This window comes from Lynx canadensis, chromosome C2, assembly GCF_007474595.2.
Source record: "Lynx canadensis isolate LIC74 chromosome C2, mLynCan4.pri.v2, whole genome shotgun sequence".
NCBI lineage: Eukaryota > Metazoa > Chordata > Mammalia > Carnivora > Felidae > Lynx > Lynx canadensis.
Genome location: NC_044311.2, coordinates 6681259 through 6696220, shown reverse-complemented (window position 1 = coordinate 6696220; position 14962 = coordinate 6681259). Strand labels below are relative to the sequence as shown.

Here is a 14962-nt window from a genome sequence, read left to right as displayed (position 1 = left end):
AACTCTTTAAGCCCTCTGTGTCACATGGACGTGGGTTTCAATCACAGGTTTGCCATTTACCAACTGAGTCACCTGTAACAAGCCCCTTAAATTCTTCAGGCCTCCAAGTCCCCCATTAAAAAGGTTTCTAAATAGCTGAAGGGTTAAATGGAATCATAAAGTGCCTGCACTGATACACATTTGCCTGAAAATAACAATAGCTATGCTAGCATCTCTTGTTGAGTCCTCATGGTTGAAAACTTTCTGAACATTCTTTATATGTATTAAAATACTTACTATCTACCTATGAACTTCACCTATGGCATGTGCTCATGCCTGCTGAATTTGGATTCTGAATGTGCAGTGCAGTGCCAGAATCAGCTTCTATGGGCCCCAGACTCCCCACATCTGGGGTACTGTAGGACTAGAGTTAGAGCACAGAACCCAGATGGAACTTCCCCGGGAAGGCCCAAAGAAGGAAGGTTCAAAAGGGCTGTGTCAAACAACTAACACTGGAGAATCAAGACATACAAATATTCCCTCAGAAACAAAAGGACCGTGTGGAGCTGGAACTGAGTTATATGCTGGGGAGAGAAAGGGGCCTGTCAGAAGGGAGGTCAAAAAAAAACCTGTCCTGGAAGAGGAATTCTGTCTGAACACCATATGCCCAGCGCAGACGAAGTCTTGGAATGACTTCCTGGCCCACCGCTCCTGCAGCTGTCACTTCCCTTTAGTAGAAACCTCAGAGACCCTTGAGGCAGCCCCATCCCCACGCTGCTGCCCAAGGACTCTGTCCTCAGGCAGGAATTAGCAGACCCTCAGGTGAGCCCAGGTTATAATATCAGCTACAAAGCTAGACTCTGCTTGCACCCCCAACTCTATGTCCTGGTCCTCATGCCTAAGCTCTTAACCCAAGTTCAAGAAGCAGCCCCATTTCCCAAATGGGAAAGCACAGCTACAGAGGAACAAAGCTTCACCAGGCAACTCACAACCACATGAGACGGGCCAATAAGAGGCTGAGTGACCCATTTTTGCCACTGATGACTTCAGGTTTGGGGAATATCCTGATTGTGTCCCAGCAGGCATTTGATGCAGGACAGAAGAAGGCTTTCTTATCGGCAGAATACCTGAATGAACCTTTCCGAGCCCAAAGGGCAATGAGTGTTGTCAGCATCATGACCTCTGTCCTTGAGGGTAAGTACTGCTCATTGGAATTGCCATCAACTGTGCTGTGATGAGTCTGCATTTGAGCAGCAGAGGGGATGCCCCAAATCTGTGTCAAATATATCACCCATCTGTGTCCTGGGATCCTAAATACTCCTCTTTCTTATGCCCTTGGTCCCATCACCCTTTATCAATGTGTTTTTTTAAATGTGGATAATTTTTCAAAAACAATAGAATCCAATGAGTTTGAAACACCCTATTCATCTCTTGTTTAAATTAACATCAGCCTCATATGTATTCATAAAACTAAATTTTAGAAAGTGATCTGGCAGAAACCAGAGAATTTCAAGCTACCTCAGGTATGCAAGAAATTTTACAGTCCTTAATTTTCAAATACGGTGAAATTATCCTGTCATTTTTCATGGTTGTAACTCGTATGGTTATAACTTAATTTTTGTCTCAAGCCCACATTATGCTGAGCATTGGAAGATAATTTAAGTAAATTAATCAGTCAATTTAACTAAATTCTTGCTAATTTAGGGCTCTATCAATCAAATGGGAGCCCATTCAGCCTCCTCAGGGATGTGTCTAAGTTCCAGTTGCTTCTACCAAGCCAGGGGCTGGAAGAAGGCAACAGCACTGGGTCATGGTCACCTGACACACAAGTTCCCAAAGAGCATGATTGTATCCTGTATTAAGGCCTGTCTTCTTATCCGACCTTTATTTTGCCTCAGGGCATGGAAAATATGGCCTTAGTCTTGTCCAGCCATGTGTCTCCCCTAGACAAATTTAACGTGTACTGGGCTGAAGGAGGGAGGGGGAACTTAGATGCTGGTGTGTTCCTGAGAAAGGGCTCTGTGTGCTCCCCTCCCAGCCCTGGACTGAATCCTAACTGTGGGGGAGGGCATGGCGAAACAAACAAACAAAAAAAGATGTTTGAGGGATTTGAAAACAGAGCCAATCTATGCCTTACTTTCTAGGGGACGTGAGAGGTGGCAAGTCTTAGAGAAAGACTCACATGCCCAGCATGGTACAGAAACTATACAGTAGAGAAGCAGGTGACCTACCTGGGTAGAGAAGGCCTGAGGCAGCCTCTGAGAGTGCCCCATGGCCTGCAGAGCAGAAAAGTAGCTAGGTGATGACCTTGCCCCACTTGAGGGTTAGGGAAGGTGAGTGAGAGGCAAAGAGAGAACAGCCATCTCTGTGGCTCTCCCACCAGAGACCACATGGGAACTACAATGACTCCAGTAAAATATACTTGGCAATGACCAAGGACCAGCCCAACACTCTTCCGACCCTGAGCTCTCCAGAACTCAGATGCAACCTCAGATAGTGATGTAATAGCAGACACTGAATTAACCAAAACAAGATCCCCAGGTTGAGGACTTGTGGTATATATTGAATTCAATTATGAATTCAAGTTACTTTTCTTGCATGCATGAATTTGTGCTTTGTGAAATGTATACATATTTCAGTAACAACAGTGTGTACATTTTTCTCATATTATTTATCAAAAATCATTTGCCATTGTAATAATGTCTGTATGCCTAACATTTTTTATGGCTGCATAAAATCTAACCATGCTATGCCCATGACTTTTTGTTGGCCAGGTGGGTTGCTTGGATTCTTTTTCCTTTCTGCTCTTAGCCATCAGACAGTTAATGTTAAAAACAAACAGCTTGCTTTTTCATTTATTCCCCAGAATTATCAAGCTTCCTCCTCCTCTTTTTTTTTTTCTTTCATTTGTTTACTCTTCAACAAGCATTTGACAAACACCTGCTATGTGTCTGGCATTACTCCGGTGCTGGGAATTCAGTGGTGAACAAGATAGAAGCCTGCACACATGGAATCTACATTCTGGGGGGCAGGGTATACAGATAAACCCAAACAGAGATTCAGGTGGGGATAATAGTAGGAGGAAAAAGAAAGTAAGGTAGGAGATGGAGAATAAGGGACTGCAGAGGGGCTGCTTCAGATAAGGGGGATGTCGAAGGCCGTTCTCTCTAGGGAGACCAGAAATCTCAATGAAGTAAGAGAAGCGGTCTTATGAGAACCTACAGGACAGAGTTCCATGACAGGTGAAGGGCAAATGCAGTGTAGTTGGCGGGAATGAGACAGGAACGAACAAAATGAATGTTCTAAACACATCCCGATTCAGGTAAGAACAAAAGAGATCTCTGAATCAATGAGAAGCAACAGAGGATAATAGTTAAGAACACAGACCCTGGAGCCTGACTGCCTGGGTTTGCATCTTGGCTCTGCCACGTTGGGTAAGCTGTGCAACTTGGGAGCTCCGTTAACTTCTCTGTGCTTCCAGTGCCTAACCTGTAAAAGAGTGAATATGTGTTTATCTTCTAGGGTTTTGTGAGGATTAAGTGGGTTAGCATAAGTATAGTGCTTAGATCCATGACTGGCACTTGGTAAATATTCAGCAGATGTTGGCTATTCTTTCTCTTTTCTAATATTTATTTATTTATTGGGCGGGGGGGGGGGGCGGTGGTGGCAGAGAGAGAGAGGAAGAGAAAGAATCCCAAGCAGGCTCCACGCTTTCAGCTCAGTCTCACAAATCATAAGATCATGACCTGAGCTGAAATCAAGGGTCAGACGCTTAACTGACTCAGCCACCCAGGTGCCCCAGACGTTGGCCATTCTTATTTGCTCGGTTGTAAATAAGGGCAGAGATGTGTCTGTTTTGCTCACAGCTGGATTTCCAGTACCTGAAAGGACAGTGCGTGGCATATAGTAGGCATTCAACAAACAGTTGTTGGTGGATGAGAGTGACGTTTGGGGGTGGTGCTCATTGCAATGACCTGAACTGATAAACAGGAAGAGGATAAGGAATGGTCAGATATCCTGAGGTAGGACGCACTTCCCCTCAAGAAAGGTGCTATGAGAATAGACTAGGAAAAGCAGGAGACACACGGACATCTTTAAGAGAATCTGGGTACAGACAACCTTAGATTAGGGCAAAGAGGTCAAGGTTGCTTGAGCATAGGGCAGATGACCTGTGATCGTCTCTGGTCTGACATTATAACCACTGCACTCACGGAATACAGGAGGGATGCATGGGGCTGTCAAGGGTTGTGACGAGGTACACAGAAGCCACCTCTTTGGGAATGATCGTGCCCGGGGAAGTTTGGCCCAAGCCAATAAGAACTTGGCAGTTCCCTGAGCTCAGGGCACGTGAACCATCTTTGTTTGACACACCAGCAAGCACTTGACAGTTGTCCAGACCAGAAGACCAGAAGCAGGAGCACAGTGTGAGCACAACACAGCCTCTGCCCTCGTGCTGAGTGGGAGAGAGGGACGTGGAACAAATTCTTACCAGGCTGCTGAGTGTCTTGAAGGGGAAGTGTAGGATGCTAAAGGAAATACGGTAAGTTTAGCCTGGGGTTAGGGGAGTATTCCAAGCAGAAAGGACAGCAAAATCTCCGAAGCAGAAGACAGCATAATATCTGAAGAAATGAAAAGGCCTGATGTGGCAGGAACACAGAGAGCGAGGAAGAGAGGGGCTCAAAATAAGGCTAGCGAGATGGACTGGGGCCAGACCCGCAGAATTTCCTACACCAAATTAAGGATTTTGGACTTCATCCTAAAAGCAGTGAGGTGCCATTAAAGGATTGGAGGCAAGGGAGCTACATTTGCATTTTATAAAGGTTACTCTGAATACGTGTAGAGAATGGAATTAAGAGGGGAAGAGTGTTGGCAAGGAAACCAGTGGGGAGGAAACCAGCTGAGAGATGGCAGGGCCTGGACTCTGGGTGGTGGCAGTGGGGGTGATAGGAAAAGGGAGGATTTAAGAGCTAAGAGCTGTAGGATCCAGGACTTGGTGGTTTGCACGGTTCTGGCACAAGCGACTGAAGGGATACTCATAAAGGAACGTGTTAGAGGGGTTCACTGGGGAAAGATGAGAGGAAAGATCATCGGTTGAGTCTGGGATATAGTGGGTTTCAGATGCCCTTGGGATATGCAGGTGGGAATGTCCAGTAGGAAGTCAGAATTATAATAAATGGGTCTAGAACTTAGAAGATGAGGGTGGCCTAGAGATACAGATTTTAAAGCTGTTTGAATGTAGATAGTAATTTTGGAATGGTGCGAATGGATTAGATGACACAGGGAATTGAGTAAGAGGAGAAGGTCTGGGGCAGAGCTCTAAAGACCCTGTAATGTTTGGTCATTGAGCAGAAGAGACAGAGCCAGCAGAGGAGGCTGAGAAGGAATGCCCAGAAGTAGGAAAAGACCCAGAAGCACGCAACACAGACCCAAGGGTCTGAATTCCTTCAGGAAGAATACAAAGGTCAAAAGGGACAATGCTACAGAAAGATCAAGTAAGATCAAGCCCAGAAAGACTCCAGAGCTTTAGTCACATGGGTATCTTTGGTGATCTGAGCAAAAGAGGATTGGCAGGGTAGGGGAGGAGGCTGAAGAACGGGGGTGCAGTGGTGGAGAAGGACATATTGTATACAGACACATTTTTCAAAAGTTTGCCTGTGAAGGGGAAGAGATAGAAAATGACACCAGCGTGTAGGTAGCTTTGAAGGAAGATTTTTTTTTTGCTTCTTGTGTGGAGTTTTTAAAAAGCATATTTGCAGCAACGTGGATGGAACTGGAAGGTATTATGCTGATAAGTCAGTCAGAGAAGGACAGATATCATATGTTTTCACTCATAAGTGGATCTTGAGGAACTTAACAGAAGACCATGGGGCGGGGGGTGGGGGGTAAGGGAAGGGGAAAAATAGTTACAAACAGAGAGGGAGGGAGGCAAACCATAAGAGACTCTTAAATACAGAGAACAAACTGAGGGTGGCTGGGGGGTGGGGGAGGGGGGAGAGTGGGTGATGGGCACTTGTTGGGATGAGTGCTGGCTGTTGTATGTAAGCCAATTTGGCAATACGTTATATTTAAAAAGACAAAAAAATAATAATAATAAAGTTCATCTTGACCTGAATGAATAAATGAATGAATGAATGGATGGATGGATGGATGAATGAATGAATGAATAAATAAATAAATAAATAAATAAATAAATAAATGCAAGTAAGCATATTTACATGCTAATGGGGAGGATCCATAAGAATGGGAAAGAATGAAGATAAAGGAAAGAGAACATTCCATCAATTCCTGACATGGCAGGAGAGGATGCACAAGTGGAGACTGTTAATGGGAGGAGGGACATCTCTTTAACTGTAACAGAAGGAAAGGAAGAGGTTCTTTCTGGATTAGGTTTCTGCAGGAGGTTATTTTAGGGCAAAGAGTTGTCCGTGATCATGTCCCAAGCCTGCAAGTGCATGATTCTCTGAGACTCTGTATCCCCCTAGATAATCAAGGTCAGCAATGTTCAGGCTATTTACAAGGCTGAGGGTTTTCCTGTGCCACCTCACAGACAGGGGCTTCCTGCCATAATGGCGCATCCTCAGGATTCCTCCTGCAACACTGCTTCCCGTGCTTTTTAGTGCCGAAATAGGTCCGGGGAAGCGCCTACTTTTGTTTCAACTAGAAATGATTGATTTTGCGCCCCCCCCCCCCCCACCGCCCAGGGTACGCCAACTGCGTTAGAAAACCATGCTGTGCCAGTTTACGTATCTGTCATTTAAAGTGCCCTTTCGGAGCACTCTCCTGTACCCTGACTGACCTGTGCAGTATTTGAAAGCCTTTGCACATAACTTATGATTTGAGTTTACAGATGTTTTTGACTTTCATCAAAAATAGAGTTTGCATGTCTATTTCTGAGTTTCCTTGATGCCTTTAGTGGTTTCTGGAAGTCGAAGGACGGCACATTCTTTTTTTTTTTTTTAATCTGTGAAGATGTTTTTCAGTTTTTTAGATAGAATTGACAAAATTGTAAGATATTTAAAGTGCACATTGTGAAGATTTGATACATGTATACATTGTGAAAGGATTTCGCTAACTAGTTAATGACCACACCCCTCACAACTCACACATTCATCTTTTTTTGGAAGATTCCACATAGGTACATGATACTATATAGTATCAGTATTTATCTTTCTCTGTCTGACTTAATTTCACTTGGCATAATGCCCTCAAGATTGAGGGCAGACACCAAGATTTCCTTCTTTCTCATGACTGAATAATATTTTAATGCATGGATAGGGGTGTGGGGGTGTGGGTGTGTTTCACATCTTTATCCATTCATCTACTGACGGACACTTAGATTGTTTCTGTATCTTGGCTATTGTGAATAGTGCAGCAATAAACATCAGGGTGCAGATGTCTCTTTGAGATAGTAATTTTATTTCCTTTGGATATATACCCAGATGCGGAATTGCTGGGTCACATGGTAGTTCTATTTTAAATGTTTTGAGGAATCTCCATACTGTTTCCCAGAGTGCCTGCACCAATTTACATCCCCACCAGCAGTGCACAGGATTCCCTTTTCTCCATATCCTTGCCAGCACATATTACCTCCTGTCTTTGATGATAGCCATTCTAACAGGTGTGAGAATATGTCACTGTATTTTTAATTGCATTTCCCTGATGATTCGTGATGTGAGCATCTTTTCATGTACCTGTAAGCCATTTCCACATCTTCTTTAGAAAAATGTCTCCTCTGTTCCTCTGCCCATTTTAAAATCAGGTTATTTGGTTTTTTGCTACCAATTTGTAGGCGTTATTTACACATTTTGGATATTAACTCCTTATCAGATATGTGATTTGCAAATATTCTCTCATTCAATAAATTGCCCTTTCCTTTTGTTGGTGGTTTCCTTTGCTGTGCAGAAGCTTTTTAGGTTGATGTATTCCATGTGTTTATTTTTGCTTTTGTTGACTTTGCTTTTGGTATCAAATCCAAAAAATCATTGCTAAGAATTTGCATTTCTATTTCTCAGTCTCCTTGATGCTTTTGTTGATTTCTGGAAGTAGAAGGGGAGCATATTCCTTACTCCGTTGCTCTAAATAAAATCTCTTTATCAAATTTTTATTTAGAATGCTTTTGTTTGAATAAGCAATATGTTATATAGGATTTAAAAGATACTAAAGGGCACATTAAAAAAAGGGGAATATTCTTCTGTCCACCCAACTCTCTTCTCCAGAAACAATGTCCAAACCAATTGTTTTGTGTTTCCTCCCCAAAATAATTTAGTATGTTCAATCAAAAATATATAGTCTTTTTTTTTCTCCCTTGCAAATGGTAGCATATCACATATGCTATTCTGTGCCATAATTTTTTCAGTGAATATATTTTGAAAATCATCCTACATAGTACCCTTACACTTTCCGGTAACTGTTAGTATTACATTGCATAGATGGTACCGTAATTTGGTTAATCATTCCCTTCTTGATGAAAGTAAATTCTGCAGTCACTACATCACTTTCTACACGTACTATATAGGTTAAATGCCTTGAAGTGAAATCGCTTTGTCACAGGGGATAGGCATTGTCAGTTTTGACGGACAATGGATACTCTGCATAAATGTATCAACCCTCACCCACCCAAGCAATGGATGATAACTGCCTTTCAACCCACATCCTCCCAAACGCAATTATCAAACTGTCTTTATCTTTGCAAATCTGATCCATGAAATAATGTCTTAGTATAGCTTCGTCTTGCATTTCTCTCATTTTGAGTATTACTGGACATCTTTTTGAATATTTATAAACCATTTGAATTTTCTCTTTAGAAACTGCCTAATCATTTTTCTGCTAGGTTGATCTTTTCCTCATTGATTTTTAAGAGTTCTTACATATTAATGAAATGAGCATTTTGTCTGCCACATGAGCCACAATTATTTTTCTCAGTTATTTTTTTTACTTTATTTGACAAAATGTTTTGAAGATTTTAAAGGCTTACAAGATTATAAGTCACTACAACAGTGTGATATTGAAAATAAATAGTCTGATCTATGGAAGAGAAATGGACATGTGCATATGAAAATATATGGATATGTGGAAATAACTTATCAAAATGAAATTTCAAATCCTTTGGAAAATGAGATATTTTGCAATAAACAGTGTTGATATAAATAACAAGAGGTTGGGAAAAATAAACTGGCTCAATATCTTACTCCTTATTCAAAATAAACTCCAAATGCACCAAAATTTTAAGGGAGAGGTGAAACTACAAAAGAACCAGAAAGAAATGTGAATAGGCATTTTTCACATCTTGCGATGAGAATGGCTTATGTGCAAGGCACGAGAGCAAGGAAACATAAAGAACAACGTGGATAAATGTGACTACATATAAATTTCTTATCCACCTATGTGAAAATAAAACAGCAAAATTTGGGAGAATACATTTATTTCTATGAATTCATTTCTTTTGAAAAAATGTATATAGCAAAAAAATTCAAGTACTCCAAATACATATACAATGAAAACTTCTTTCCCACTAAAGATCCTTCCTGCTCCCCAGTATTCCAGTATTTCAGTGTACTCCCCGTTTCTCTTATATCCTTCACACCATATTCTATGCATTTATACTCATGCACACGTCACATATATGTAAGGTTTTTTTTACATCATCATAAATAAATCTGCCTCCTCATTTTTCATAATGGACTTGATCAATTGTTTCTGTTATTACTATTACTATTATTATTATCGTTATTACTATTATAAATAATGGACATCATCTTTCCTTGCCATGTGGGCTGGTGTATCTGTAGAGTGCATAACTTACAGGTACATTTATAGATAGATCTAAAGCTATGCAGTTGCCTTCTGTAGAGGTGGCCCCAGTTGCACATCTACATGGAGATTTAATGGAAGCAGCTAGAGACGAGCCTGGTGCTTAGGGGAAAAAAAATCAGTAACTCAACATATAATCTGGGGGGAGATAGCATGATGATGGTTTTTTAGGGCCATGGGGCTCAATGAGATTACCTAGAGAGGGAAAAAAAGAAACATCAAGGAGAGAATGCTTGAGATCTCCAACATTCAGAGGGAAGAAGAGGAAAGAGAGCACCTGAAATTGAGAAGAAGCAGTCACTGATATGGGAGAAAAACCAAGAGATAATGATGTCCTGGAAGCTAGACAAGGGATTTCAAGGACCATGTTATAACTTCTGTCAGATGCTATGAGAGGCAGAGGAAGGGGATAATTGGGAAATGATCATTTAAATGGGGAAGGGGTGGAAGCCTGATTCCAGGGGTCAAGGAGGGAACAGGAAGTGGGAAAACTCTTACAAGGAATTTTGCTGTTGAGGGGACAGTAAATGAAGGATAACATGTGGTCCAGGGAGATCTTTTGAAAAGTGGACCTACACTTAAAGCATGCTCACGTGCTGATGGGAACAGTCCAGAGAGGGGAGAGGGGGGATGACACAAGCCTTGATCAGGTGCGCAGGTAGGAGTAGAGTGAGCTCATGTGCTGGGGGCGGGACGGGGTGCAGAACATGGCAGGGGCGGGGGGACTTATAGATTCCTTGGAGGAAGAAGAGGAAGTTCTTTTGTGAGTGATTCTTTATTCTGAGGTAAGTCAAAGGGAGCTGGTCAGCAGAAAGTGAGGACTAGATGTGGGGGCGGTTGGAGGAGAGAGGGGAAAGTGAGAAATGCTGGTCTGGAAGACTGAAGGAGTGGACTGAAATGAGAAACATGGCAGAATTTCTGACAGTGGGACCAGTCAGCACGGCTGTGTAGTTTTTCTAACCAGGTTCACCTGGTTGGGTGCAGGTGGAGAGAAGTCTGCCTGTTGAGGGGAAGCGAGGAGGGGAGAAGGGCAAAGGAACTGAGGGTGTCTGCAAAGGAGTATATAGAGGAGTGGACATGAAATCTAAGCCAGGTGAATTAAGAACTAAGAGCATGACATAGGTGATGGGCAGTTAAAAAGTCCATGCTTTGGGACACTGAATGGGGACAGATATTAGACTGCACTTGCTGGACTGAAGGAGCTCAGAAAGTAGGAAATGGTCATCTGCACAAAGTGCTGGGTTGGAGATTGCAAGTGGCAGTTATTGGTAATGACTAAATCTAGGGGATGGCCAGGGGATGGGAGTCTGAGGAGACACATGGCTGACAACTGTCATTGACCACTCCTGTGATACAGAATTCGAGGAGTCTGAACGGAGGTGCCCACCCTGCTTGACCAGCTTGGCTAAGAAGTATCTGATCTGGGAATGCTGCCCCACATGGGTGAAGCTCAAGACACTTCTCTTTGGGATAGTGACAGACCCCTTTGCGGAGCTCACCATCACCTTGTGCATCGTGGTGAACACAGTCTTCATGGCCATGGAGCATCACCGCATGAGCCCCACCTTCGAAGCCATGCTCCAGATAGGCAACATTGTGAGTGACTGGCAGCCTTCGCCCAGCTGTCATGGCAGGGGACTCTGGGTGGGGTGGCCGCATACCCTCATTCATTGGAGTGTTGATCCAGCTAACAGAGGGGCAGTGCTGGAGATGTGCGCACACTGAGGGCAGGAAATCAAGCCTGGAGGGCCAGGCTGAGCTGGTGGGAATTGCCCTGGGACAAACCAGCACAGGGAAATGGACCTAGAGAGTCCTGCCCAAGGGGCAGCTGGCTCCCTCTTTTCAGATCTTAGGTCAGGCTCTTGAATTCTCTGGATCTCAGCTGCCTCTACCTTGAAACTAGGATAAACGTCACTTGCCCATCTTAAGACAGTCTATGGACTTGCAAGGTTTCCTCCTAGTTTTATTGCTTTTATGACTGTAAATCACAGTGGAGGTAGTTTTTCAGTGATGTCATTTAAGGGCAGACAGTCGGAGAGGAGTCGGGAAGGCAGTGAAAGGGCGGGAACCTGGAAATGTGGTTGCTGTTGTAACAAAAGCACCAGGGAGTCAGAACTTTTCTTTTGTATCTGGTTTAGACAGGACACTACTTTAAATTGTCCTCTATTTTTTTTTTTTTAGTATTACTTGCTAAGATAAAATCCGTGCTAGACTTTGTTACATGATAAGCAGAAGCTGGGAAGGTCAGGGTCCTGCCTCCAAGTCCACTGCAGTGTCTACCCCACTAGAGATGGCCTTCTGGGTCTACCAGGACCGTCCAGCTCTTCTGACTCCTTGGAGGCTGCAGACAAGTGGAAGGAGGGGTCTCGGGGGCAATGGGACTACTCTTCCCTAGAAACCCGCCCTTCTCCCGAATCCGGGGAAGCGATAAGGACTCCAGCAGGTTCTGGGACACTGTGGCCCCAGCATGCCTTACGTTTTGGCAGCACTTGGGCTGAGAGCCCACATTCTATTCCAAGTTGATATGAAGAGGGGAAATGGAAAGAGAAGGAAGGCCGTATTTCCAAGAAGTCAGCACAGACCACAGAGGGTCTTACAGAAGAGACCTCTGAGCCCCCACCCTCATTTTATAGCTAGAGAAGTTGAGACAAGAAAGAAAAAAGGCCTTTACTGCTGGGCCAGAGCAGAGTGCCATGTTTTAAAGAGAAAGCAAGACAGGCAGGCAGAGTTCGGTACCTTGTAAGAGTTATCTCTAAGACACAACAATGCTGTGAGGCTCTCACCACCCTCACAGCCCCAGAGAGGGCACTGAGACTAAGAGAGGTTAAGTGTCCTGCCCCATATGGCACAGGCAGTAACAGTGGGGCCAATTAACCCAGGACCGAGGTCTCTGTAGGACACAGGACCTCAGCCTCACCCCTACTGCGCCTCACTTGCCTACAAAGGGCACTCAGTGCATGCTCTTTGAATTTGTACAGTTGCAATCTGTGGCATTAGGCAGGTCACTTAAACTCCCAGCCTTTCCTCGTATGTAGAGGGGATGACAGCACCTGTTTCCCAGGCTGGTGAAAGGCTTTGCTGAGAGCGAATGAGAGAACCGCACCTGACCCATCTACCTTACTTTTCTCCCTTCCCTGTTGCTTGTCCTGTGACCTGAGCCTGGGCCTGACCTTTTCAATGTCAGAATCCTCTCCTGTTTACGACAACTAAAGACACTCAGAGCTGAAATTAGAGATAATTATTTCTTCTTCTTCTTCTTCTTCTTCTTCTTCTTCTTCTTCTTCTTCTAGTTTAATAGCTATTATTTATTAATGAGCTATATTGGCCAGGACCTTTGCTAAGAACTGTGTATGCATTATCTCATTTTATGCCCATTATACAGATGAGTAAATTGAGGTAGAGAGAGGACGCATTACTTGTGCAAGCTTTTATAAACTAGGACATGGCCGAATTGAACTTTTTTTTTTAATGTTTATTTACTTTTGAGAGAGAGAGAGAGAGAGAGAGAGAGAGACAGAGTACGAGCCAGGGAGGGGCAGAGAGAGAGGGAGACACAAAATCTGAAGCAGGCTCCAGGCTCTGAGCTGTCAGCCCAGAGCCTAAAGCGGGGCTCGAACCCATGAACCGTGAGATCATGACCTGAGCTGAAGTTGGATGCTTAACCGACTGAGCCACCCAGGCATCTTTGAGTTGAACTTTTATCCAGGTCTATGTTGGCCCACAATCCAAGCTTTTAAACAACTGAACCAGATTGACTTCTCATTTAGATAATCATATAATAATTATTATCCCAACAATTATCCACCCCTACGACCATACATGTGGAAATACTGAAGCTTGGGTTCTAATGCATATCCTGAGCGCTGGTCCAGATGTTACTCTGTGCTACCACACTGAGTATTCCCATCCCCAGTCCTTCAAGAACCCGCAGACTACAGAGAAACTGAATAAAAACAAAGTAAAAGGATTTGCTATTTTATTTTTAAACTAGACATTTCCCTGTTGCCCTATTTGTCCTTACCCCCTGACCCCACAGACCCTGGTAAGATGGATCCTTGTTTCCAACCACAGGTCTTTACTGTGTTTTTTACTGCTGAAATGGTCTTCAAAATCATTGCCTTCGACCCCTACTATTACTTCCAGAAGAGATGGAACATCTTTGACTGCATCATCGTCACCGTGAGCCTGATAGAGCTGGGTGCGGCCAAGAAGGGAAGCCTGTCAGTGCTGCGGACCTTCCGCTTGGTAATGTTCTCTCTTAGCGCCTTGGGGAGACTCCCCCCACACTGAGGAAGCCACACCCCTGGGAACAGACCCTGTCCTCTGGGGACCCCACCAGCCAGAAAACTTTTCCGTTTCTGTGCCTGGGTAGGGGAGGCAGGACACGGCTCCAAGGGGCTGGAGACTTGGTCCTTCCTACTTATTCAAAGTGGGGGGTGTTCCTTCTCCTCTCCAGGCCTGGGCTCCCTCACCTGTGCCCTCCTGTTCTCTTATCAAATAGCGGTCGCAATGGTAATCGTAGCAGCTACTCTTTCTTGAGCATGGACAATGTGTCAGGCACAGTGCTAACCCCTTGACATAGCATGGCATGGCTCGTTAGCATGGGCTCACTACTGTCCTCAGCATTGTCTCAGTGCCTCCGGGGGCCCAGTGTCCAGGTCTGGAGAGAGAGGACAGAGCGAAGGAGACAGGGCCTAGCAATCTCACTTCTAGGCCAGAAAGTCTGCTTGGGGCCCCAGTGTGGGAGCCAGCACACCAGCATGGAGCTCCCAGACTTAGTGGGGTGGCAAACCCAAAGGCCTGCAGGAACCAAGCAGGCGACAACAGAAAGCCAGTCAAGGAAAAGATCCTGGCACTGGACGTCTGTCTCAAGTAAACAGGTAGGCAGACCCCGCACCAGAGCACGACTCCAGGGAGGGGCATTTACATGAGACTCAGGATGATGTAAGCCAAGGAGGCGGCCCTATCCATTATTGTCAGAGTTTGCGATTTTTCACGAGAAACCAGAAATCCAGATTTTAATACTGACTACTCATCTGATTTTTAAAAAAGCAATCTAAAGGCCAAAGGAAGCATGTCCTGGGAAACACAAGCTTGTGTTGTGTCCCACCAGTTTGGGACATCTGCTTGACGTGATGTCTCTTGCTGTACTAAAGGAGAGAAGGGCACAGTG

At 44.2% G+C, this 14962-nt stretch overlaps 1 protein-coding gene across 3 annotated transcripts in view; it reads left to right on the top strand.

Moving 5' to 3' along the window:
• Positions 1-14962, top strand: part of SCN10A (sodium voltage-gated channel alpha subunit 10) — a 94055-nt gene that overhangs the window by 38943 nt on the left and 40150 nt on the right. For all 3 annotated transcript variants that reach the window (XM_032594807.1, XM_032594806.1, XM_032594805.1), the window contains 3 exons: positions 1062-1173; positions 11147-11385; positions 13861-14034. In XM_032594807.1, coding sequence (XP_032450698.1) covers positions 1062-1173; positions 11147-11385; positions 13861-14034 — 525 coding nt within the window. The remainder of the gene's footprint in view (positions 1-1061; positions 1174-11146; positions 11386-13860; positions 14035-14962) is intronic.